The sequence below is a fragment of the Staurois parvus genome, unplaced genomic scaffold, assembly GCF_062004578.1.
Source record: "Staurois parvus isolate SC_StPar_1 unplaced genomic scaffold, SC_StPar_1.0 ptg000317l, whole genome shotgun sequence".
Classification (NCBI taxonomy): Eukaryota; Metazoa; Chordata; class Amphibia; order Anura; family Ranidae; genus Staurois; species Staurois parvus.
Genome location: NW_028318113.1, coordinates 596,833 through 623,181, shown reverse-complemented (window position 1 = coordinate 623,181; position 26,349 = coordinate 596,833). Strand labels below are relative to the sequence as shown.

At 45.3% G+C, this 26,349-nt stretch overlaps 1 protein-coding gene across 1 annotated transcript; it reads left to right on the top strand.

Annotated features, from left to right (window-relative positions):
* The first annotated feature begins 23,795 nt into the window (after positions 1-23,795).
* On the top strand, positions 23,796-25,730 carry LOC149457503 (general transcription factor II-I repeat domain-containing protein 2A-like). The gene has a single exon (XM_089683629.1). It carries the CDS (start codon positions 23,796-23,798, stop codon positions 25,728-25,730), a length of 1,935 nt encoding a protein of 644 aa, XP_089539755.1.
* Positions 25,731-26,349: the final 619 nt, after the last annotated feature.

The window sequence follows — 26,349 nt, the reverse complement described above, 5'->3', positions numbered from 1 at the left end:
CAGTTGGTGAGAACGCAACACACCACTGCCTATTTAACCTCTTGTTTGCTGTACTGCACAAAGTTGCAGGGCACTTGCAGAGTGGCACCACTACAGAGGAAGCATCGGCTTATGCGGCTCTTGCTGCCTACTACAGCTCCAACCTTACAACTAATCCCTCTGCATTGCACTCTGTTTAATGCTCAGGGATGGCGAGTCAGCAAGCCCTGACCATGATATACCAGTCACCTGGCTGAGATCTACTGGTTGCTGACTCCCCTCCCGGTTTAGGATTTTTAAACATTACAAGTGTTTTCAGCAGTTTTGTTCCACAATGTCCAATGTATAAAAGTTTAGTAATTACGTAGTTCACATACATACATAGAAAACACTGACATTAGAAGGGTTCCATGGAGTAGGGGAGCTTTTGGTTGATTTTCTGTTATTCATTGGTGTTACATCAAAGAACTGCAGAGACAGCTTAGGTTAGTGCCATGTAAAGTAGTAATGAGAAGAATATTTTCTGAAAATGTGCATCTGATTGTTCATTTACATACAATCAGAGAAGGGCTGATCATTTAGGCATGCCTAGAGTAGCATGATGTTTAAAGTGAAACTTAACCCAACCTGAGCCCCACAAACCGAAGATGCTATTTAATTCATTTTCACCCATCTATCCATGTCTCCATGCTTTATTTTGCTGAGAATAAATTTTGAACCCCCCCCCCCCACCCTAGCATTTCTAGGTGTGGCCACTTTGAATAAGGGCAGATGATTCATGTAGCATTTACTCCCTTAAATACATCTACACTTAGCTCAGGCACGCAGGCAGAAGAAGGGTGTGCTTTTCTGAGAAACCCCTCCTACCCATCTCCAGATAAAAGAAAAAAATGCCCACGAATACTCCTGAGATGTATGACATCATTTGCAAGAAATCAGGAAGCAACCAAAGAAATGTAAAAAAATGTATATATATATCTCTTAAAACAAGTAAATATAATGTATCTTTCTACAGTATATATTTACTAACGCCAGCAGCATAAGGATTAAAAGCAGTTAATTCTGATTGAGAGATTTTAGTTTTAAACAGAGCCCTTTTATTTGATTTTTGTCTCCTCTATTAGTTAATTTACAGTTAATTTGCTGAATTTATCAACAAATGTCCATGGGTGTCCAAAGGAGGAAAACAAAATAAGAAATATTAATCACAGTTTTATTGATGTTTCACTTTCTAGGCATTGGCCCACAAGTTCCATTATGCTAAACACTGTATAGCCCTGAATCACAATCCTGTATCCCTATAGCCAGGATACATTGCCTGGCCACTGGATGTTTTAATAGCAGTGAATTCTGCATTTGGGAAGTCTTTAATACAGCGGATTAACCACAACTATACTTCCTCTTTTGCATTTCTTATAGCTTAGTGGGGTTTTCCAACTTCCTCAAACTCATATGGAAAAACATGAAGAAGTAATTTTCAGTGATAAGCATTCATCCTCCGACCACTAAGGATCAGCTAACTAAAATATGCTCATGTGGCCCTAGAGCAAGGATCCCTAAACTCTTCAGCAAATCAACCCCTTCATGAAGTTTCAGATTTTCAGCACTCACCAAACATTTATTATGTGAATATTTAATGAATAATAATTTAAATAATAGTACTATGAACAATAATAATCTGAATATTGTTGACACTTACTCTAGGTATCAGCAACTGCCATTTTGGTTGTTACAAAATTTTTAGTAAATGCACAGCAATCATTTCTTTGGGACAAATTCTATCACTGTGGGTGTACCATCTGGCAATTCAACAGATATTGAGCAGGGTGCAATCACTGTCTCTTCAAAGTTTGAGGTAGGTGTGCTCACTGGCTCTTCAACAAAGTTTGAGGTAGGTGTACTCACTGTCTCTCCAACAAACTTTGAGGTAGTTCTACTCACTGGCTCTTCAAGAAAGTTTGAGGTAGGTGTACTCACTGTCTCTCCAACAAATTTTGAGGTAGGTGTACTCACTGCCTATCCAGCAGAGTTTGAGGTGGAGACGTAGTGGATGCTTAGTATTGGAAGTAAACACATATGTACAATATATCCTTCCTAGAAGGGGAAGGGTGAAAGATCACAAACACACAATGCAAACACACATTGGTAAATAAGGCCAGTAACAACACACAGCTGATAAAGACAACTTAAAGAGTACTGTAGCTCCACTTTTGTTGCGAAAAAGAATCTCCTCAGAATGATCAATGTACATTGCAGGGACTTTAATACATTTTCTTGCAGATTCCTACCTGTTTCCTGTTTTCTTCTATATCTTTTGGATACTGATTGTGAATGGGAGTGACATTTTCATTACTGATCATCTGATGCACTTGCAGGGCTCTAATGAGGAAAGTGACAGGTCTGCAACCCTTTAAACCTTTATCAGCACCTTACCAAAAGTGAATATTTTGTTGCAGAGGATGCATAAAATCTGACTTGTACCTTAGTGCAGACTTCTGAGAAAATCAGTCAGCCAATCACACAAGTAGGAAATTACATTCCGGAGGTGTTCCGTACAGCAACTGTGTACAGAATGCCTCCAGGTTGCATTCAATTTTACAGAAACTTACAGCACTGCAGATTGAACAGGAAAGGTAATGTTTACTAACATTAGACTACAATATGGCTTGTGTTTTAATTATATATGCTTTATCATTTTTTTTCTAATTAGATATATTTTTTTCCCACAAAAGTGGAGTTGCTCTTTAAAGCCGGTCTCGCTGATGACTGAGCATCCAATGGTTAGTACTGTCTAACTTCTAGCCACCTCAATTGCAGGACAAGGGATTGGTGAGCTTTACAGAGACTTCACAAGACTTTTTGACCCCAATCAAGCTTTCGTCATTTATCGACCATCTAATGACCCCCTTTTCACTCCCTGCAATTTATTGACCTCCTTGGGTAGTCCAAGTTACTTTGCAGAATGCTGCTCTAGAGTGTACTATGCTTTATGTTATTCCCTAAATATAAGTGTAACGTGAATCATGGCCCAAAAGGTAGAATTAGTCTTTAACTACCCAATCTTGCAAGGAAAATTTTTTCTTTTGCACATGATGGTTGATTGAAGGGAACCCAACTTCATTCTATTTGCTAAGATCTGTCACTGTCTCTGTACCGTTAGTGAAATAACCACAATGAGATTAAACATGGACATACACTGAGGGATATGATGGTTTACTTTCAAATGGCCATACCTTTTTGTAGTAATATTTATCACACACAAATAAGCTAGACCAGTTTGAATGTTTTTGGATGCTTTGAGTAAACTTGATCAGCTGATAACATATAAACACCATATGGATAGTGTCTCTATAGATGTAGAAATCAAACCAAGGGTTCTAGTGCTGAAAGTTTATTTTAATTTCAGCGTTTACAGCTTTCAAAATAAATTTATACCACTTTGACTTACTAGGGATGAGGTTTGGCTTCGCTGCTACCATGGGATTGTGGTGAATCCCAAGATTTACAAAGTTCAGGAAGCACAAACTTTGGGCCAGAAATTTTGCAGGTTGCAACCAAAAAAAAAGACCAACCTATAATGCATTACATTGCCTTTGCCCAAGTAATCTAAGTCAAAAGAGCAAATAATTTTAAGTAACGGATAACCCAGACATGACTCTTTTGCAATCCGCACTGAATCCGCACTGCCAGTGCACCAGACATATGTGAACAGGCACCATAGCAAGCAATGTTATTTCACATGTAATGCAGATTGGATGTGGTTCAAAGCGCATCCAATCTACATATACACTATATTACCAGAATTAATGGGACACCCCTTCAAATCATTGGATTCAGGTGTTCCAATCACCTCCATGGCCACATAAAATTAAGCACCTAGCCATGCAGACTGCTTCTACAAACATTTGTGAAAGAATGGGTCGCTCTCACAAGCTCAATGAATTCAACCGGAGTACCGTGATAGGTTACCACTGGTGCAATATGTCCATCTGTGAAATGTCCTTGCTTTCAAATATTCCACGGTCAACTGTATTATATCATTATATTATAGTATTGTATTATAACAAAGTGGAAGAAACTGGGAACAACAGCAACTCAGGCATGAAAATTACAGAACGGGGTCAGCTTATGCTGAAGCGCACTGTCAGGAATGGACTCGCCAATGGTGGTGGGACTCACCTGCCTTGTGGGCTTCAGTACCTGGGCTAGCCAGCGGGTGCTCTCATCAACCAGAAGCTCACTCCTGCAATCAGCCATCACCTGAGGCTGATTGCAGGAGGTGTATTTAAGGAATGGCCAGACCTGCAGTCAGTGCCTTGTTGTACTGTTTTGCTTGGCCCCGGTATCCTGATCCTGCTTGCTTCTATCCTGATTCTGCACGAACTCTGCCTGTACTGACCTCGGCTAGTCCTGACCACTCTCCTGCCTGCTCCTGGTACCTTGTTTGCCCGTTTGCTACCAACCCGGCCTGCCCGACTACGTTTAGTGTTGTATGTATGCTTGTTTGTTGGAGGTTTGGTTTGTTGCACTGTGTTATGTTTTGCACTGCGTTTATGTATTGTTAGTCTTTAATAAATTGTATTGTTTATACTATACCGGAAGCCTGCGTTTCCCTGTGTCAGTCCACACATTTCTGGTCATACCCAGATTCCTGACACGCACAGTGCGCAGAAATCACCAACTGTATGTAGCGTCAATAGCTAAAGGCCTCCAAACTTCATGTGGCCTTCAGATTAGCACAACAAAAGTGCATAGAGAGCTTCATTATTATAGGTTTCGATGGCCGAGCAGCTGCATCCAAGCCTTACATCACCAAGTGCAATGCAAAGTGTAGGATGCGATGTAAAGCACGCTGTCACTGAACTCTAAAGCAGTGGAGACGTGTTCCCATGCTTCTCTGGCAATCTGATAGACGTATCTGGGTTTGGCAGTTTTCAGAAGAACGGTACTTGCCTGACTGCAATGTGTGTAAGTGTAAAGTTTGGTGGAGGGGGGATTTTGGTGTGGGGCTGTTTTTCAGGGATTAGGCTTGGTCCCTTAGTTCCAGTGAAGGGAACTCCTAAGGCATAATCATACCAAGCCATTTTGGACAATTTCATGATCCCAACTTTGTGAGAACAGTTTGGGAGTAGCCCCCTTCCTGTTTCAACATGACAGCGCACCAGTGCACAAATCAAGGTCCATAAAGACATGGATGAGCAAGTTTGTAATTGAGGAATTTGACTGGCCTGCACAGAGTCCTGACCTCATCCTGATAGAACAACTTTGGGATGAATTAGAATGGAGACTGTGAGCCAGGCCTTCTTGTCCGACATCAGTGCCTGAAATCACAAATGTGTTTCTGGAAGAGTGGTCAAACATTCCCATAGACACACTCCTAAACCTTGTGGACAGCCTTCCCAGAAGAGTTGAAGCTGTTATAGCTGCAAAGGGTGGGCCAACTCAATATTGAACCCTACGGACTAAGACTGGGAGGCCATTAAAGTTGATGTGTGTGTAAAGGCTGGAGTCCCAATACTTTTGGCAATATAGTGTATGTGAACCAGCAACTTATTTCTTTGCTGATTTTTTGGTAACAAGACTTGTGAAAAAATGGAGCTGACATAGAACAAGGCTGGTAGTTCATTCGTGAAAACGAAACAATAATTCCAACCAAATGGCAAAATAACAGGAATTCTCTGATTGTGTTTGTAATAAGGTTACTATAACTTGTCTATGATATTTCAAGTTATTAGCTCTATTATAGGAAAGAAGGATTGCAGATGGCAGAAAAGGTTTAAGGTATACATATCATTCATACATATCAATCAATCATAGGTCTGCCCTAAGAGTTGAATACATTTTCATAAATGTGCTTGCCCCAGGAAACATTTACATTACAAATTTGAACAGTCAAATCTTAATCCTTTCTGTTCACGCTTTAAATGTATCTGTTCTCTCATTTGACTATATGCTCAGTAATCACTTTATTAGGTATTCTTACCGGTAATTAAAAAGAGCTAAACAGCAAAACATATGGACGCCATAAAATGTATACACATACAGACAATTGTTGTTCAACCAAACAATAGAATGAGGAAGGTGTACGATAAAAGTGGGTTGGTGCAATTATTCTTGGTGCAAAACATGGTCATTGCAGCATTTCCCAATCTACTGCCCTCTTTTGATTGTCATTCACTGTAGTCCCTTGAGCTTTCAAAGAATGGTGTGGAAAAAAAAAAGTTCAGTAAATGGTAGTTCTGTAACTGAAAACACTTGACTAAGAAAGGTCAGAGGAGAATGGCCAGACGTGTTCAAACAAATAAGAAATCGGCTACTCAAATAATTGTTTTTTTACAACAGCAGAGTGCAAAGAAGCATCTCTGACTGCAAAGCACGGTGAGGTTGGTTTACTAAAGGAAAATAAACAGCTCACTTTGCAAAGGAAGTTGCAATTGGAGATTAGCAAATGAGGTGAAGCTCTGTTGACTTCCATCCTCCAATCATATGCAAACAAAAATAGTTTTTTATCTTGTACATGATTGGGTATTCTAGAAATTTATATTTCACAACATTCACTAATATCTGGGAAAAATTCCCTTACAAAGTACAAATTTGCCCCAGAGCTTAGTAAAAGAGGTAAAGCTCTGTGACCACCATTCATAAGAAAAAATGCTGGGTTCTTTTTTAATTTTCCTTGCATATAATTCAGTATTCTTGAAATACCACATTCAGTAAACTCGGGTGCAAATTTCTTTGCAAAATGTAAATTCCCCCACATAGTGAACAACCTATTTGCCTTTATTAAATTAACCCCACTGAAAAAGACAGCAAGTTCCCAATGACACAAGCACAGGTCCCAGAATGCGGCAGACTGCAGCAGGGTACAGCAAGGCAATAATGGATTCACTGGATGTTTTGAGTTTTTGTTTTCAGGATAACCCAGATAAGAAAAAAAATATTTAAAAATATATAGAAGCATGAAGTTCTTCTTTAAAGAAGACAGCAACAGGGTTTGACTATTCTAAATCAGGAGAAATGAGACCCCAGCAGAAGTGGGATTACCAAAGATGGTCAGCTGAAGCCTGAAATAAGATTGACTGCTCTGACAAATCTTAACTGCTGCTGAGACATAGAGATGGTAGGACCAAATTTGGCCTACACAGACATGGCATGCATTAAACTTCCCAGCACCAACTGATCATCTAGATTAGAGATGAGCGAAGAAATGAAAAATTCGATTCGACTGATTCGGCGAATTCGTGGACAATATTCGATTCGAGTCGAATAAATTCGCTGTGAATTTAACTTAAAAAAGGGTGTTTCTAGGCTTCAGAGAGACTTAATATTAGTGCAGAACACTGTACCTTTAATTTAAATGCCCTTGGAGTCTGCTGGGGAAGAGAAATAATACTGTCTGTCAGTATGACATGCAGATGAGTGCCGTCGATCTTAGAATCACTGCACACTTCACTCCTTTGGCCAGTCACGGGGCCAAAACCAGTGTTTGGAGCCACAGTGTGGCGGTGGAGGCAGCAGCAATGGGAGGCCATACAGCAACCTATGACAAAATGGAAACCAGCAGGAGCGTGAGGAGACCTGAAAGTGGCACATGGCAGAGTGGGAGCAATGGGAGGCGGTACAGGGACCCAGGTCACACTGTGGGCCCAGCAGCAGCGTGACCAGGCGGTACGGGGGCCCATGGCCGATATGGGGCTTGGTGGCACCTATGGAAGGCCTGTAATCTGCCAGCAACCTATGACAAAATGGACAACTGCAGGAGTGTGAGGAGATTTCAAAGTGGCACATGGCAGAGTGGAAGCAATGGGAGGCCGTACAGGGACCCAGGTCACACTGTGGGCTCAGCAGCAGCGTGACCAGGAGGTACGGGGGCCCATGGTCGATATGGGGCCTGGCGGCACCTATGGAAGGCCGCTAATCTGCCAGCAACCTATGACAAAATGGACAACCGCAGGAGTGTGAGGAGATTTCAAAGAGGTACATGGCAGAGTGGAAGCAATGGGAGGCCGTACAGGGACCCAGGTCACACTGTGGGACCAGCATCAGCGTGAACAGGCGGTACGGGGGCCCATGGCCGATTTGACCTCATTCATCCCATAGTCCTGCCGACTCACGAATAGCGTGGCCTCCTCAAAGGGCCTGAGCAAGCGCAGGTGTCACACATGAGCTGACAATGGCTGACATCTAAGTTACACAGGGAGTACCTTTATCCGCTTTTAACATCAGGAAATCTGTGATGGCCTTTAGCTGTTCGTAAAGGCGGTCTAACATATGTAGGGTTGAATTACACCTTGTTGCAACGTCACAGCATGAGGAGTCGGTACGGGGGCCCATGGCAGATTACATGTCTGGCAGCAGCAATGGGAGGCCCGTAATCTGCCAGCACCCTATGTCAAAAAATTTAACACACCAGCAGTGTGAAGAGACCTGAAAGTGGCACATGGCAGCAGAGTGTGGCGATGGAGACAGCAGCAATGGGAGGCCGTACAGGGACCCATGAGAGACTCTAGACTTGGCAGCAGCATGAGGAGGCGGTATATAGGGGCCCATGGCAGATTAGGGGCCTGGCAGCAGCTATGTGAGGCCCGTAATCTGCCTGCACCCTATGTCAAAAAATTTAACACACCAGCAGTGTGAAGAGACCTGAAAGTGGCACATGGCAGCAGAGTGTGGCGATGGAGACAGCAGCAATGGGAGGCCGTACAGGGACCCATGAGAGACTCTAGACTTGGCAGCAGCATGAGGAGGCGGTTAATAGGGGCCCATGGCAGATTAGGGGCCTGGCAGCAGCTATGTGAGGCCCGTAATCTGCCTGCACCCTATGTCAAAAAATTTAACACACCAGCAGTGTGAAGGAGACCTGAAAGTGGCACATGGCAGCAGAGTGTGGCGATGGAGACAGCAGCAATGGGAGGCCGTACAGGGACCCATGAGAGACTCTGGACTTGGCAGCAGCATGAGGAGGTGGTATATAGGGGCCCATGGCAGATTAGGGGCCTGGCAGCAGCTATGTGAGGCCCGTAATCTGCCTGCACCCTATGTCAAAAAATTAAACACACCAGCAGTGTGAAGAGACCTGAAAGTGGCACATGGCAGCAGAGTGTGGCGATGGAGACAGCAGCAATGGGAGGCCGTACAGGGACCCATGAGAGACTCTGGACTTGGCAGCAGCATGAGGAGGCGGTATATAGGGGCCCATGGCAGATTAGGGGCCTGGCAGCAGCTATGTGAGGCCCGTAATCTGCCTGCACCCTATGTCAAAAAATTAAACACACCAGCAGTGTGAAGAGACCTGAAAGTGGCACATGGCAGAGTGTGGCGATGGAGACAGCAGCAATGGGAGGCCGTACAGGGACCCATGACAGACTCTAGACTTGGCAGCAGCATGAGGAGGCGGTATATAGGGGCCCATGGCAGATTAGGGGCCTGGCAGCAGCTATGTGAGGCCCGTAATCTGCCTGCACCCTATGTCAAAAAATTTAACACACCAGCAGTGTGAAGAGACCTGAAAGTGGCACATGGCAGCAGAGTGTGGCGATGGAGACAGCAGCAATGGGAGGCCGTACAGGGACCCATGAGAGACTCTGGACTTGGCAGCAGCATGAGGAGGCGGTATATAGGGGCCCATGGCAGATTAGGGGCCTGGCAGCAGCTATGTGAGGCCCGTAATCTGCCTGCACCCTATGTCAAAAAATTTAACACACCAGCAGTGTGAAGAGACCTGAAAGTGGCACATGGCAGCAGAGTGTGGCGATGGAGACAGCAGCAATGGGAGGCCGTACAGGGACCCATGAGAGACTCTGGACTTGGCAGCAGCATGAGGAGGCGGTATATAGGGGCCCATGGCAGATTAGGGGCCTGGCAGCAGCTATGTGAGGCCCGTTATCTTGCAGCACCCTATGTCAAAAAATTAAACACACCAGCAGTGTGAAGAGACCTGAAAGTGGCACATGGCAGCAGAGTGTGGCGATGGAGACAGCAGCAATGGGAGGCCGCACAGGGACCCATGAGAGACTCTAGACTTGGCAGCAGCATGAGGAGGCGGTTTATAGGGGCCCATGGCAGATTAGGGGCCTGGCAGCAGCTATGTGAGGCCCGTAATCTGCCTGCACCCTATGTCAAAAAATTTAACACACCAGCAGTGTGAAGAGACCTGAAAGTGGCACATGGCAGCAGAGTGTGGCGATGGAGACAGCAGCAATGGGAGGCCGTACAGGGACCCATGAGAGACTCTAGACTTGGCAGCAGCATGAGGAGGCGGTATATAGGGGCCCATGGCAGATTAGGGGCCTGGCAGCAGCTATGTGAGGCCCGTAATCTGCCTGCACCCTATGTCAAAAAATTTAACACACCAGCAGTGTGAAGAGACCTGAAAGTGGCACATGGCAGCAGAGTGTGGCGATGGAGACAGCAGCAATGGGAGGCCGTACAGGGACCCATGAGAGACTCTGGACTTGGCAGCAGCATGAGGAGGCGGTATATAGGGGCCCATGGCAGATTAGGGGCCTGGCAGCAGCTATGTGAGGCCCGTTATCTTGCAGCACCCTATGTCAAAAAATTAAACACACCAGCAGTGTGAAGAGACCTGAAAGTGGCACATGGCAGCAGAGTGTGGCGATGGAGACAGCAGCAATGGGAGGCCGTACAGGGACCCATGAGAGACTCTGGACTTGGCAGCAGCATGAGGAGGCGGTATATAGGGGCCCATGGCAGATTAGGGGCCTGGCAGCAGCTATGTGAGGCCCGTAATCTGCCTGCACCCTATGTCAAAAAATTTAACACACCAGCAGTGTGAAGAGACCTGAAAGTGGCACATGGCAGCAGAGTGTGGCGATGGAGACAGCAGCAATGGGAGGCCGTACAGGGACCCATGAGAGACTCTGGACTTGGCAGCAGCATGAGGAGGCGGTATATAGGGGCCCATGGCAGATTAGGGGCCTGGCAGCAGCTATGTGAGGCCCGTTATCTTGCAGCACCCTATGTCAAAAAATTAAACACACCAGCAGTGTGAAGAGACCTGAAAGTGGCACATGGCAGCAGAGTGTGGCGATGGAGACAGCAGCAATGGGAGGCCGTACAGGGACCCATGAGAGACTCTAGACTTGGCAGCAGCATGAGGAGGCGGTTTATAGGGGCCCATGGCAGATTAGGGGCCTGGCAGCAGCTATGTGAGGCCCGTAATCTGCCTGCACCCTATGTCAAAAAATTTAACACACCAGCAGTGTGAAGAGACCTGAAAGTGGCACATGGCAGCAGAGTGTGGCGATGGAGACAGCAGCAATGGGAGGCCGTACAGGGACCCATGAGAGACTCTAGACTTGGCAGCAGCATGAGGAGGCGGTATATAGGGGCCCATGGCAGATTAGGGGCCTGGCAGCAGCTATGTGAGGCCCGTAATCTGCCTGCACCCTATGTCAAAAAATTAAACACACCAGCAGTGTGAAGAGACCTGAAAGTGGCACATGGCAGCAGAGTGTGGCGATGGAGACAGCAGCAATGGGAGGCCGTACAGGGACCCATGAGAGACTCTGGACTTGGCAGCAGCATGAGGAGGCGGTATATAGGGGCCCATGGCAGATTAGGGGCCTGGCAGCAGCTATGTGAGGCCCGTTATCTTGCAGCACCCTATGTCAAAAAATTAAACACACCAGCAGTGTGAAGAGACCTGAAAGTGGCACATGGCAGCAGAGTGTGGCGATGGAGACAGCAGCAATGGGAGGCCGTACAGGGACCCATGAGAGACTCTGGACTTGGCAGCAGCATGAGGAGGCGGTATATAGGGGCCCATGGCAGATTAGGGGCCTGGCAGCAGCTATGTGAGGCCCGTAATCTGCCTGCACCCTATGTCAAAAAATTAAACACACCAGCAGTGTGAAGAGACCTGAAAGTGGCACATGGCAGCAGAGTGTGGCGATGGAGACAGCAGCAATGGGAGGCCGTACAGGGACCCATGAGAGACTCTGGACTTGGCAGCAGCATGAGGAGGCGGTATATAGGGGCCCATGGCAGATTAGGGGCCTGGCAGCAGCTATGTGAGGCCCGTAATCTGCCTGCACCCTATGTCAAAAAATTTAACACACCAGCAGTGTGAAGAGACCTGAAAGTGGCACATGGCAGCAGAGTGTGGCGATGGAGACAGCAGCAATGGGAGGCCGTACAGGGACCCATGAGAGACTCTAGACTTGGCAGCAGCATGAGGAGGCGGTTTATAGGGGCCCATGGCAGATTAGGGGCCTGGCAGCAGCTATGTGAGGCCCGTAATCTGCCTGCACCCTATGTCAAAAAATTTAGCACACCAGCAGTGTGAAGAGACCTGAAAGTGGCACATGGCAGCAGAGTGTGGCGATGGAGACAGCAGCAATGGGAGGCCGTACAGGGACCCATGAGAGACTCTGGACCTAGCAGCAGCATGAGGAGGCGGTATATAGGGGCCTATGGCAGATTAGGGGCCTGGCAGCAGCTATAGGAGGCCCGTAATCTGCCAGCACCCTATGTCAAAAAATTAAACACACCAGCAGTGTGAGGAGACCTGAAAGTGGCACATGTTTGAGGCATGATTCATGGCGGATTTAGTCAGTTGTGTCAGGAACTGGTGGTTTGAAATCCAGACTAATCCACGCCTGATTCATTTTCACAAACGTGAGTCTCTCCACACTTTGGGTGGACAGTCGTGTCCTCCGCGGAGTTACAATACCTCCTGCCGCACTAAACACGCGCTCCGATGCCACGCTACTGGCCGGGCATGACAGCCTTTCAAGGGCAAATTCAGCTAGTTGGGGCCAAAGGTCAAGTTTCGTTGCCCAGTAGTCAAGGGGATTGTCTACCTCGGTTGGCAGGGTGCTGTCCAAGTAGGCCCAAGCCTGTTGTTTGAGCTCCTGCTCCAGGTCCACCTGATGCTGCTGCTGCTGCTGCGGCTGGTTAGTAGTTTCCTCACTGCGCTGGTGAAGAAAGCTACTCATCATCGACTGCAGACTGAGGCAGCCACTGCTGGTGGAGCTGCCACTGCTCCTACCACCCCACCCCTCCCCTGCTGCCATGCCAGCGGAACGCGAGCGCACAGGGCCCACAGTGTCTGAGGATGGACGTTGGCGCACAAAGGCAGAGACCAACTGACTACATAGGTGGTTTTTATAGTACGTAATTTTGGCCTCCCTCTCAGCAGGTGTGAAAAAGGCCACCATTTTGGACCGGTAGCGAGGGTCCAACAAGGTGGACAGCCAAAAGTCATCCCTCTGTCTGATGGTTATTATTCGGCTGTCGCTACGCAAGCAACCGAGCATGCTATGGGCCATTTGTGCCAAGGAATGCGAGGGACTCCCTGCCTCCATCTCCACAGCATACTGCCACGGTGCGTCTGGGTCCTCTGTCTCCTCCTCCTCCTCCTCTACCAGATGCTCCTGCTCCTCCACTCCTGTCCGCTGAGTGGAAAAACCACCCATTTCACTCAATAATTCCTGAGCACAAATGTCCTCCTCTACCTCCTCCTCTTCTTCCTGTCCTGCCCCCACAGGGGTCATGTGGCGTTGAGATCTGTGCGCCACGTCTACCGCACCCTGACCAGCCATTGTTAACAGCATTTGTTCCAGGACGTGCAACAGAGGAATGACGTCGTTCATCCCATAGTCCTGCCGACTCACGAATAGCGTGGCCTCCTCAAAGGGCCTGAGCAAGCGGCAGGTGTCACGCATGAGCTGCCAATGGCTGACATCTAAGTTACACAGGGGAGTACCTTTATCCGCTTGTAACATCAGGAAATCGGTGATGGCCTTTCGCTGCTCGTAAAGGCGGTCTAACATGTGTAGGGTTGAATTCCACCTTGTTGCAACGTCGCAGATCAGGCGATGCTGTGGAATTCCGTTCTGCCGCTGCAGCTCAATGAGGGTGTTCTTTGCGGTGTAGGAATGGCTGAAATGCATGCACAGTTTACGTGACATTTTAAGGATGTCTTGCAGTGGGATGGTGGATTTTAGGAACCGCTTGACAACCAGATTGAACACGTGAGCCATGCATGGCGCATGGCACAACCTTCCTTGACGCAGAGCAGACACCATGTTCTTTCCGTTGTCAGTCAACATGGTTCCGATTTTTAGTTTGCGCGGAGACAGCCATCTGTCGATTTCTCTGTTCATTACACTCAGCAGTTCCTCCCCTGTGTGACTACGTTCGCCAAGGCATACCAGGTGCAGCACAGCGTGACACCGTTGCGCCCTGCACATGTGATATGCCGGTCGGGTAATGGGACTTGGCACGGGGGTGGCGGCTGAGGACACGGCGGAAAAAGAGGTGGTAGAGGCGGACATGCTTGCTGGACCAAGGACGTGCAAACGTGGAGGCAAAAGCGTCGTGACCTGTCCAAGTTGCTGGTGCGGCTGTGCCGGCACCACGTTCACCCAGTGGGCCGTAAATGACATGTACTGTCCCTGACCGTAGTTACAGCTCCACACGTCGGCGCTGCCGTGCACTTTGGCAGAGACCGACATGCTCAAAGACTGGCCCACCATCTCTTCTACATGTGAATGCAGGGCTGGCACTGCCTTTTGGGCAAAGAAATGACGGCTTGGCACTCTCCACCGCGGCGCGGCACAAGCCATCATTTCTCGGAAAGGTGCTGAGTCCACCAGTTGGAAAGGGAGGGACTGCAGCACCAGCAACTTGGACAGGAGGACGTTCAGCTTTTGCACCGTCGGGTGCGTGCTCGCAAACTGTTGTCTCTTGGATACGGATTCCAAGAAAGACTGTTGACGGAATCCGAGAAGAGGAGTAGCAGGAGAAGGAGCATCTGAACGAGCGGAAGATGCCAACGAGCGACAACTCCCCTCAGCAGAGGTGTTGGAGCCTTGACTGGCTGATAGAGGGCGATTGACGACGTCGGGTGACGGAGCAAGTAACGGAGCGGGTGATGGAGCGGGGGCTGGGGCAGGCAGAACCGCCGTATGTTTATCACGGTTTTCCCAGGCCACCGAATGGTGACGCTGCATATGCTGACGCAACGCTGTAGTCCCAACATGGGCCCCCTGGCCACGCTTGCATTTCTGGCCACATAGTCGACATACGGCTACGTTTACTTCCTCGGGCGGCTTGAGGAAAAATTGCCACACCACCGAGTAGGAAACTTTGCCCCCGCTACTCTTCACTGGCTGACTGCTACTTCCTCCGTGCGCACCGGCACCACTACTGGCCGTGGTGGTAGGCTGCAGTGGAGCTGGTGCTCTACTCCGTGGACGTTTGGCTCCACTGACACTGATGCGACCCTGCTGCTGTCTCCTGGGCAACCCACCGACTGTTTTGCTCGCTGCCAAGCTGCCACCCTCTTCTCCTGATGATGCGGAAGAAATTGCCTGATGACGACGAGGCTGCCAAGTGCGATCAACCTCCTCATCATCAAGTAGGGTCTCCGCCTCACTACTAGCCCCCTCGGCTGCGTCTGGGTCAGGAGACAGACCTGTCTCTAGACCGGCTACCGAGCCACTCTCCTCGCCAGTACTTGTTCGCTTGGCTGCTGAAAAGGCCGATGTCTCCCCCCGTTCCTGACCGCCCTCTGTTAGCTCTTCCTCACTGTACAGTGGGGCTGAGCCCACAGCATGCGATACTTCGCTTGGTGAGGGAACAGCAAAGGACAGGGGCAGGTAGAGGACACGTGATTTCAGTGGGCTTGCTCCCGGGCCATGCCAACTAACGGTTGTGTCTGACGTACCCACCGACCGTTGGCTGTAGGTGTCAGAGGTGACCTGGGAAGAGGAAGACGACCGAGCCAACCAATCAATGACGGCAGGGTTGTCGGTGGAGACACGACCGCTGGATGACACCGGGAGCACTGGCCTCTGGCTGCGAATACTGCTGCCTCGACCCCTTCCTCTGCTGCCACGTCTGCTCGCTCCTAAAACATTGCCTCCTCTGCCACTCCTCTGCATGTTGTCTGACATACTATTTAATTCAACGATTAGGTGTCCCTGAGTAACAATTCTCTGGCACTCAGTAACAATTCTGTCTGTCCCTGAGTATGAATTCTGTGGCCCTGAGTAACAATTCTGTGTCTGTGCGAGTAACAATTCTGTGTCTGTGCGAGTAACAATTCTGTGTCTGTGCAAGTAACAATTTTGTGTCTGTGCGAGTAACAATTCTCTGGCACTCAGTAACAATTCTGTCTGTCCCCGAGTAACAATTCTCTGGCACTCAGTAACAATTCTGTCTGTCCCTGAGTAACAATTCTCTGGCACTCAGTAACAATTCTGTCTGTCCCTGAGTATGAATTCTGTGGCCCTGAGTAACAATTCTGTGTCTGTGCGAGTAACAATTCTGTGTCTGTGCAAGTAACAATTTTGTGTCTGTGCGAGTAACAATTCTCTGGCACTCAGTAACAATTCTGTCTGTCCCTGAGTAACAATTCTCTGGCACTCAGTAACAATTCTGTCTGTCCCTGAGTATGAATTCTGTGGCCCTGAGTAACAATTCTGTGTCTGTGCGAGTAACAATTCTGTGTCTGTGCAAGTAACAATTTTGTGTCTGTGCGAGTAACAATTCTCTGGCACTCAGTAACAATTCTGTCTGTCCCTGAGTAACAATTCTCTGGCACTCAGTAACAATTCTGTCTGTCCCTGAGTAACAATTCTCTGGCACTCAGTAACAATTCTGTCTGTCCCTGAGTAACAATTCTCTGGCACTCAGTAACAATTCTGTGTCTGTGCGAGTAACAATTCTGTGTCTGTGCAAGTAACAATTTTGTGTCTGTGCGAGTAACAATTCTCTGGCACTCAGTAACAATTCTGTCTGTCCCTGAGTAACAATTCTCTGGCACTCAGTAACAATTCTGTCTGTCCCTGAGTAACAATTCTCTGGCACTCAGTAACAATTCTGTCTGTCCCTGAGTATGAATTCTGTGGCCCTGAGTAACAATTCTGTGTCTGTGCGAGTAACAATTCTGTGTCTGTGCAAGTAACAATTTTGTGTCTGTGCGAGTAACAATTCTCTGGCACTCAGTAACAATTCTGTCTGTCCCTGAGTAACAATTCTCTGGCACTCAGTAACAATTCTGTCTGTCCCTGAGTAACAATTCTCTGGCACTCAGTAACAATTCTGTCTGTCCCTGAGTAACAATTCTCTGGCACTCAGTAACAATTCTGTCTGTCCCTGAGTAACAATTCTCTGGCACTCAGTAACAATTCTGTGTCTGTGCGAGTAACAATTCTGTGTCTGTGCAAGTAACAATTTTGTGTCTGTGCGAGTAACAATTCTCTGGCACTCAGTAACAATTCTGTCTGTCCCTGAGTAACAATTCTCTGGCACTCAGTAACAATTCTGTCTGTCCCTGAGTAACAATTCTCTGGCACTCAGTAACAATTCTGTCTGTCCCTGAGTATGAATTCTGTGGCCCTGAGTAACAATTCTGTGTCTGTGCGAGTAACAATTCTGTGTCTGTGCAAGTAACAATTTTGTGTCTGTGCGAGTAACAATTCTCTGGCACTCAGTAACAATTCTGTCTGTCCCTGAGTAACAATTCTCTGGCACTCAGTAACAATTCTGTCTGTCCCTGAGTATGAATTCTGTGGCCCTGAGTAACAATTCTGTGTCTGTGCGAGTAACAATTCTGTGTCTGTGCAAGTAACAATTTTGTGTCTGTGCGAGTAACAATTCTCTGGCACTCAGTAACAATTCTGTCTGTCCCTGAGTAACAATTCTCTGGCACTCAGTAACAATTCTGTCTGTCCCTGAGTAACAATTCTCTGGCACTCAGTAACAATTCTGTCTGTCCCTGAGTAACAATTCTCTGGCACTCAGTAACAATTCTGTCTGTCCCTGAGTAACAATTCTCTGGCACTCAGTAACAATTCTGTGTCTGTGCGAGTAACAGTTCTGTGTCTGTGCAAGTAACAATTCTGTGTCTGTGCGAGTAACAATTCTCTGGCACTCAGTAACAATTCTGTCTGTCCCTGAGTAACAATTCTCTGGCACTCAGTAACAATTCTGTCTGTCCCTGAGTATGAATTCTGTGGCCCTGAGTAACAATTCTGTGTCTGTGCGAGTAACAATTCTGTGTCTGTGCAAGTAACAATTTTGTGTCTGTGCGAGTAACAATTCTCTGGCACTCAGTAACAATTCTGTCTGTCCCTGAGTAACAATTCTCTGGCACTCAGTAACAATTCTGTCTGTCCCTGAGTATGAATTCTGTGGCCCTGAGTAACAATTCTGTGTCTGTGCGAGTAACAATTCTGTGTCTGTGCAAGTAACAATTTTGTGTCTGTGCGAGTAACAATTCTCTGGCACTCAGTAACAATTCTGTCTGTCCCTGAGTAACAATTCTCTGGCACTCAGTAACAATTCTGTCTGTCCCTGAGTAACAATTCTCTGGCACTCAGTAACAATTCTGTCTGTCCCTGAGTAACAATTCTCTGGCACTCAGTAACAATTCTGTCTGTCCCTGAGTATGAATTCTGTGGCCCTGAGTAACAATTCTGTCTGTGCGAGTAACAATTCTGTGTCTGTGCAAGTAACAATTTTGTGTCTGTGCGAGTAACAATTCTCTGGCACTCAGTAACAATTCTGTCTGTCCCTGAGTAACAATTCTCTGGCACTCAGTAACAATTCTGTCTGTCCCTGAGTAACAATTCTCTGGCACTCAGTAACAATTCTGTCTGTCCCTGAGTAACAATTCTCTGGCACTCAGTAACAATTCTGTCTGTCCCTGAGTATGAATTCTGTGGCCCTGAGTAACAATTCTGTCTGTGCGAGTAACAATTCTGTGTCTGTGCAAGTAACAATTTTGTGTCTGTGCGAGTAACAATTCTCTGGCACTCAGTAACAATTCTGTCTGTCCCTGAGTAACAATTCTCTGGCACTCAGTAACAATTCTGTCTGTCCCTGAGTAACAATTCTCTGGCACTCAGTAACAATTCTGTCTGTCCCTGAGTAACAATTCTGTCTGTCCCTGAGAATGAATTCTGTGGCCCTGAGTAAGAATTCTCTAGCACTCAGTAACAATTCTGTCTGTCCCTGAGTAACAATTCTCTGGCACTCAGTAACAATTCTGTCTGTCCCTGAGTAAAAATTCTGTGGCCCTAATAACGTTTCTGTGGCCCTAAGTAACAATTCTCTGGCACTGAGTGAAAATTCTGTCTGTCCCTGAGTATGAATTCTGTGGCCCTAACTAGCGTTTCTTTGTCCCTAAATAACGATTCTGTGGCCCTCATTAACAAGTCTGTGTCCCTGAGTAATGGTTCTCTGTCCCTAAGTAACTTCTCTCTGTCCCCAATTCTCGTTTCTGTGGCCCTAACTCTGTCCCTGTCCCTAGTACAGAGCGGTCTGCCTCTGTTCAATGACTGCAGGCAAATGAAGATTTCCAAAATGGCCGCTATATATACCTCGACCATTACACAGTGCTGGCTGGCTGGCTGCTGATTGGCTGATGCGATCACATGTCGTTGAGGAATGCATTATGGGGCAGCGCGCCTTGTCTGCGCGCCTTCCCCGACATCCCCGCTCCGTCGCCGCACATGTCAGCCGCCATTTTCGGAAAAATTTCGATTCGCGCGTCCGAATTAGGCTGTTTTTCGGATTCGGCACGAATCGAAATTTTTCCGATATTCGACTCGAATTCCACTTCGGATACTTCGATTCGCTCATCTCTAATCTAGATGTTACAACATGCCTGTCTATTGTTCTTCACCATTTGAACCCCTATATGGGAACTAGATAACAGCTGTGCCTTATAAGTTGGCTACTGAACATAATCTTTTAGCAAAGATAAGTAAAACTCTAAAAAGCCACATTGTCCCAAATTCTCAATTGTTAAGATCAAAAGACTAACCGTACAATGAAAAGGAATACAACATACAGAACACAAAATGGGTTTAGGCTTAAGTGTGTGTTTAGAAAGGATACTTACTGGTTATAAAAGCTTTTGAAATATTGTTTTCATATAAAATGTTTCCTGTTAAACATATACCATTAATTATACAGTAATTTATTGAAGTGCTTCACTATAAAATAAATTCTAGTCCCAGATGTAGAGCTGCAGATGTGCAGAGGGTAATTTTATGGCTGTAAACAATGGATATTACATTACACAATTAAGATGGAAAACACAGAATTGGAATATGGCTGTGTGAAGTAAACAAAATGGCTGTGTTTATCTGTATTTAGTACTGCTCTGAAGTTCTCATTGTTGTAGAAGGAAATATGCATTTATATAGTTTCCTTTTCTTTACTGGACAAATGACAACTTCATCTATAAGGTCATATTGTGTATAGAACATGCTCAAGGTTACCGCTCTTTATTAAGCAGACCACTTAGTGGATCATGCAAAAGGGAAGCTGAACTCGAAACAATATTTTCACTTCTTTCAACTCTCTGTTTTGTTCATTGTCACAATTTCAGCAAATAGGTTAAAAAAGGAAGACCGACTTGACTTCCCACATCAGAGCTGTACTGACTCAGCATCACTTTACCAAAGATGATAATGCACAAAAGTTATAAGAGTCTGAGAATAAATTGTTAACTGGTGTTGTTTGAATTTAGTTGATTTGAGAAATCGAAACATATTTCCTCGAAAACAAAAAATGTTGAGGGGAATTTAGCAAGACTAGAGTAGAGAAATGTTGAGTAGATGTGCATGGCAACCACTCAGTGTCTAGATTTCAATTTCAAAGCTTAACTGAACAAGCTTCTGTTTGCACCAGTTTTAGTAAATTCCCCCCTTTATATTTTGGAAAATGAAAAGCATTTCTGTGAACAATAGTTAGAGCCTCCTCCCAGCTGTTTATCGCTGTGCTTGGCAAACCTCTACATTTTATAGCTATACAGTGATGCAGCACTCAGGGCCTTGACAAGAGGGGCAGAAAAGATATGTTCACCAGGTTTTAGGAATGGACTTGCCAGTAATGGTGGGACTCACCTGCCTTGTGGGCTGCAGTACCAGGGCTGGCCAGCGGGTGCTCCCAGCAATCAGAGACTCAATCCTGCAGCCAGCCAAACACCTGAAACTGCTTATGCAGGTGTATTTAAGTGATGGCCAGACCTGCAGTCTTTGCCTTGGTGTGTGTGTTTTTCCTGGGCCCTGTATCTTGTTCCTGCATCCCTGTTCCTGTTCCTGTTCCTGTCTCTGTCTGATTCGTTGCTGACCCTGCCTGATCCGGACCTCTGCTGACTTCTCCTGTTTTATCCCTGGCTTGTGACCCCGACCATTCTCTGCCTGACCCCCCTGTACCTACCTGCCCGATTGTTATTGACCCGGCCTGCCTGACGACGCTTGCATTGTATGTATTATCTGTGGGTGGTTTGGTTTGGTTCGTTTGCACTGTGTTATGTTTTAGTATTGCACTGAGTTTATGTTTGTATTGTTAGTCTTTAATAAATTATATTGTTTATAACTTATCTGAAGCCTGCGTTTCCCTGCGTCAGTCACATACCTCTGGTCACACCCTGGAGCCCTGACATTACACCAAGGCCAATCCTGACCAGAAGTGGCTGCACAGGGAAGCCATCTTGGCTTGTTGCTGGGAAGGATGGATCTGCTAGTGTTTGATGACAGAGAATATGCTTATCAGACTCTGAAGGAGTATCCCAGGGATGAACTGCTAGAATGTATACGGATCGCTCATGTTCTAGTACAGTGGTCGGCAAGCCGCGGCTCGCGAGCCACATGCGGCTCTTTACCCACTCTAATGCGGCTCTTCTGTGCGCCCGCTCCCCTCCCTCCTCTCGGTCGGCCGCTCCCCTGCCTCCTCTCGGTCGGCCGCCCCAAAAATCCGCGCGGACCTTTTAATCCAGCCCGCGGATGTGGCTGTCAGGATGTGTGTAGGCGGGGCGGGGCAGCGTGACGAACGGAAGGGGAGGGGAGCTAGGCTCCTCTCACAGTCCGCCCTGAAGACCCGAACGGCGCGGGAAGACAGCGAGAGGAACGCGCGGATCAAAGGTAAGTGAATTGACACGGGGGACTTGGCTTACTAGAAGGGGGGGGAATAGTACTGTGGGGGATGAAATACTATATGAGGGATGAATTACTATATGGGGGATGAAATACTATATGAGGGGTGAATTACTATATGAGGGATGAATTACTATATGAGGGGTGAAATACTATATGAGGGGTGAATTACTATATGAGGGGTGAATTACTATATGAGGGGTGAATTACTATATGAGGGGTGAAATACTATATGAGGGGTGAATTACTATATGAGGGGTGAATTACTATATGAGGGGTGAAATACTATATGAGGGGTGAATTACTATATGAGGGGTGAATTACTATATGAGGGGTGAATTACTATATGAGGGGTGAATTACTATATGAGGGGTGAATTACTATATGAGGGATGAATTACTATATGAGGGGTGAATTACTATATGAGGGGTGAATTACTATATGAGGGGTGAATTACTATATGAGGGATGAATTACTATATGAGGGGTGAAATACTATATGAGGGGTGAATTACTATATGAGGGGTGAATTACTATATGAGGGGTGAATTACTATATGAGGGGTGAATTACTATATGAGGGATGAATTACTATATGAGGGATGAATTACTATATGAGGGATGAAATACTATATGAGGGATGAAATACTATATGAGGGATGAAATACTATATGAGGGATGAATTACTATATGAGGGATGAATTACTATATGAGGGATGAAATACTATATGAGGGATGAAATACTATATGAGGGGTGAATTACTATATGAGGGGTGAATTACTATATGAGGGATGAAATACTATATGAGGGATGAAATACTATATGAGGGATGAATTACTATATGAGGGATGAAATACTGTATGAGGGATGAAATACTGTATGAGGGATGAATTACTATATGGGGGATGAAATACTATATGAGGGATGAATTACTATATGAGGGATGAAATACTATATGGGGGATGAATTACTATGGGGGATGAATTACTATATGGGGGATGAATTACTATGGGGGATGAATTACTATATGGGGGATGAATTACTATATGGGGGATGAATTACTATGGGGGATGAATTAATATGGGGGATGAATTACTATGGGGGATGAATGGGGATGAGGGGGGAGAAATGTGACACGAGGGGGTGAAATGTGACATGAGGGGAGAAGTGTGACATGGAGGGGCAGAAATGTGACATGAGGGGAGAAATGTGACATTGTGGGATTGACATAAAAAGGGTTGATGTGAAAAGGGGGGTGTGGACATAAAATTGCGGAATATTGTAATCTAGGAGCCAACAAAATAAGTTAGTGGCCAGGTTCTGAGGTCAATATATAACAGTACCAGTGAGGACTATTTGAGTGTGTTTTCACATACTTTTATATGTACTTTTTTAGTTGTATCTTGATTTTTATTTCATTTTATGTTGTCATTTTTTACTTTTATTCAACTTTATTCAGAGCCAGTGCAATGTGTGCATGCCTGTTTGATTACTTTTACTTCTTGCCTACTGTTTGGGTGTATCCATCAAGGTGGAGAACCCTGCTTAAAATATCCATGATGAGCCCCACTAATTTTATAATACTATTTACACACACATAAGATGCCATATATGCGTCATCCACAGATAAATACCAGTGCGTCATCCACAGATCCCCCATAACAGTGCATCATCCACAGATAAATAACAGTGCATCATCCACAGATCCCCCATAACAGTGCATCATCCACAGATAAATAACAGTGCATCATCCACAGATCCCCCATAACAGTGCATCATCCACAGATAAATAACAGTGTGTCATCCAATATTACTTCTTTTATGTGATTAAGGATGCCGGTTTGGTGTTGGTGGCTTTATTTTAAAATGAAACATTTTTATAGGTGCCCTGTTTGACATGGCTACAAAGAAAAAACAACGAAAAACGGAAGACGAAAACCGTGAATTTAAAGTGGAATGGACCGAGACTTTCGCGTTTCAGAACGTAAATGGCTTTCCAACCTGTCTTATTTGTAAAGAAAAATTGGCACATAATAAAAAATCTAATTTGGAGAGACACTTTACAACAAAACACTTGTCCTTTAGTAATAAATATCCTGTTGGTGATGCAAGGAAGAAAGCAGTTGAGGAACTTCTGAAGAGTCAAGAAAAATCAAGTTCTGCGTTTAATCAGTGGGTGCAGTCTTCCAACTATGTTAATTTTGCAAGTTTTGCGGTTAGTCAAGAGATTGCTAAGAGAGGCAAACCATATACAGATGGCGAATACATAAAACGTTGTTTTATAAGTGCATCAGAAGAGTTATTCAGGGATTTTAAGAACAAAGAAGAAATTCTAAAAAAAATTAAAGAGTTGCCATTGTCTGCTAAAACAGTGAAGGATAGAACAGCCAAAATGTCTTCCAATATAACCAACCAACAAGTTGATGATCTTAAAGTGGTTTCAGCTTTATCAATAGCAGTTGACGAGTCTTGTGACTTAAATGATACAGCTCAAGTTTCACTTTTTGTAAGATTTATGTCAGCTACAGGTCCTAAAGAAGAACTTTTAGGATTATTGCCACTGAAAGGTCAAACACGTGGAGAGGATATAGCAAATGCTGTAATTGGTTGCATTGAAAAATATCATATTCCACTTGATAAAATCGTCTCAATTGCAACAGACGGGGCAAAAAGTATGACCGGCATAAGAAATGGATTTGTTGCTATTATGAAAGAAAAAATTAGTCACGAGATACTTACATACCATTGCATCATACATCAAGAAGCACTTTGTGCGCAGACATTTCCAGAAGAAATGTGCAAAGTTATGGAATTGGTGACTAAGATGATCAACTCCATTGTAGCTAAAGCTCTTCATCATCGCCAATTTAAAGAATTTTTAGTTGAAATTGAGAGCGAGTACGCAGATCTTCTGCTGCATAACAGGGTACGTTGGTTATCAAGAGGAAACGTTTTGAAACGTTTTGCTTCCTTATTATCAGAAATCAAAGCATTTTTCCTCGAGAAGGGTGTTCACTATCCAGAATTAACAAACGATCAGTGGACCCAAAAACTGTATTTCATGGTGGATGTTACTTCCTATCTAAATCAGCTTAATCATAAACTACAGGGGAAAGGAAACACCATTTTTTCGATGTTAGAAGAAGTTATTTCGTTTGAAAACAAATTATCTGTTTTTGCTCAAGATTTTGACAGAGAAACTTTGATTCACTTTCCAAGCCTGTTGAAACATCGCCAAGAAAATAATTCTGATATTGACATTACCTATTTTAAAACAGCACTTTTAAATATGAGGGAAGCTTTTCTCAAGAGGTTTCAGGAATTCAGAAACAGCAAAGCGACGTTGGCCTTTGTTAAAAAACCTCTGGATGCCACTGTAACGGAATTAAATTTTTCTCCCTTTAATATCGACATTGGCAACTTTGAAATGCAATTGCTGGATTTAAAAAACAAAGAACTGTGGAGCTCGAAATTTGAACGTCTTTGTACTGATTTAGAAAGATTGGAGAAAAACAAATGTGAACTTAGTTCACAGAACAAGTGGTCTGCTTTGAAAGACCTGGAGAAGGAAGATATGTTGATTTTTAACACCTGGAATAGTATTCCTGACTCATTTAATCAACTAAAAAAGCTAGCGTTTGCTGTTCTTTCCTTGTTCGGGTCTACATATTTATGTGAACAATCATTTTCAAGCATGAACCTTATCAAGAGTAAATTGAGAAATCGTCTCATCGATGAGAACCTGGAATCGTGCCTAAAATTAAAAACAACAACATACAAACCTGACTTACTCAAACTATCCAAGGAAATGCAAGGCCAATGTTCACATTAGTGGTTGTGACTTTGTCAGTCATTGTCAGGATGTAATTTTCTCTACATTGTAAGGCAAATTTTACAGAATTTAACGTTATCGATAAATAATATCGTTCTAAAGTTTTTGTTTTATTAGTTGTGTTATTTGTATCCTCCCGACCTATGTGGATACTTGCATGCAGAATATTCTCAATAAAAACTTATTGAAACTAAAAACAGTGTACCATCCTATGTATTTTCAGTTTTAAAAATGTGGCTCTCAAAATAAATTTCAATCGTGGTTTTGGCGAGATTTGGCTCAGTTGAAAAAAAAGGTTGCCCACCACTGTTCTAGTAGATCAGGGGACAGAGTTCTCTGAGGTGCAGCCATTGATTCAGGTTTGTGCTGAGTTGGTTTCATCTGGTACCCCCGAATGCAGGGATGAATTTTTGCCGCCATTTAGTGCCGACCAGGTAGAGTCCCTGGTATGGTTATTGGAGGATGATGTGGATTACTTTCTGGAGCGTTATTCTGCATGTTCACCACAGATACTAAGAGATTGTATAAACGCAGTGCAGTCATTGACCAGACAGGCTTTGTGTAAACTGAGCTTCGTTCAACCCATACTGCAGACATGGTCAGACTTGTTGCACCCAGC

What these genes read in the sequence shown, in the direction of transcription:
- LOC149457503 (XM_089683629.1), top strand. Translation starts at nt 23,796, where the DNA reads ATGGCTACAAAGAAAAAACAACGAAAAACGGAAGACGAAAACCGTGAA.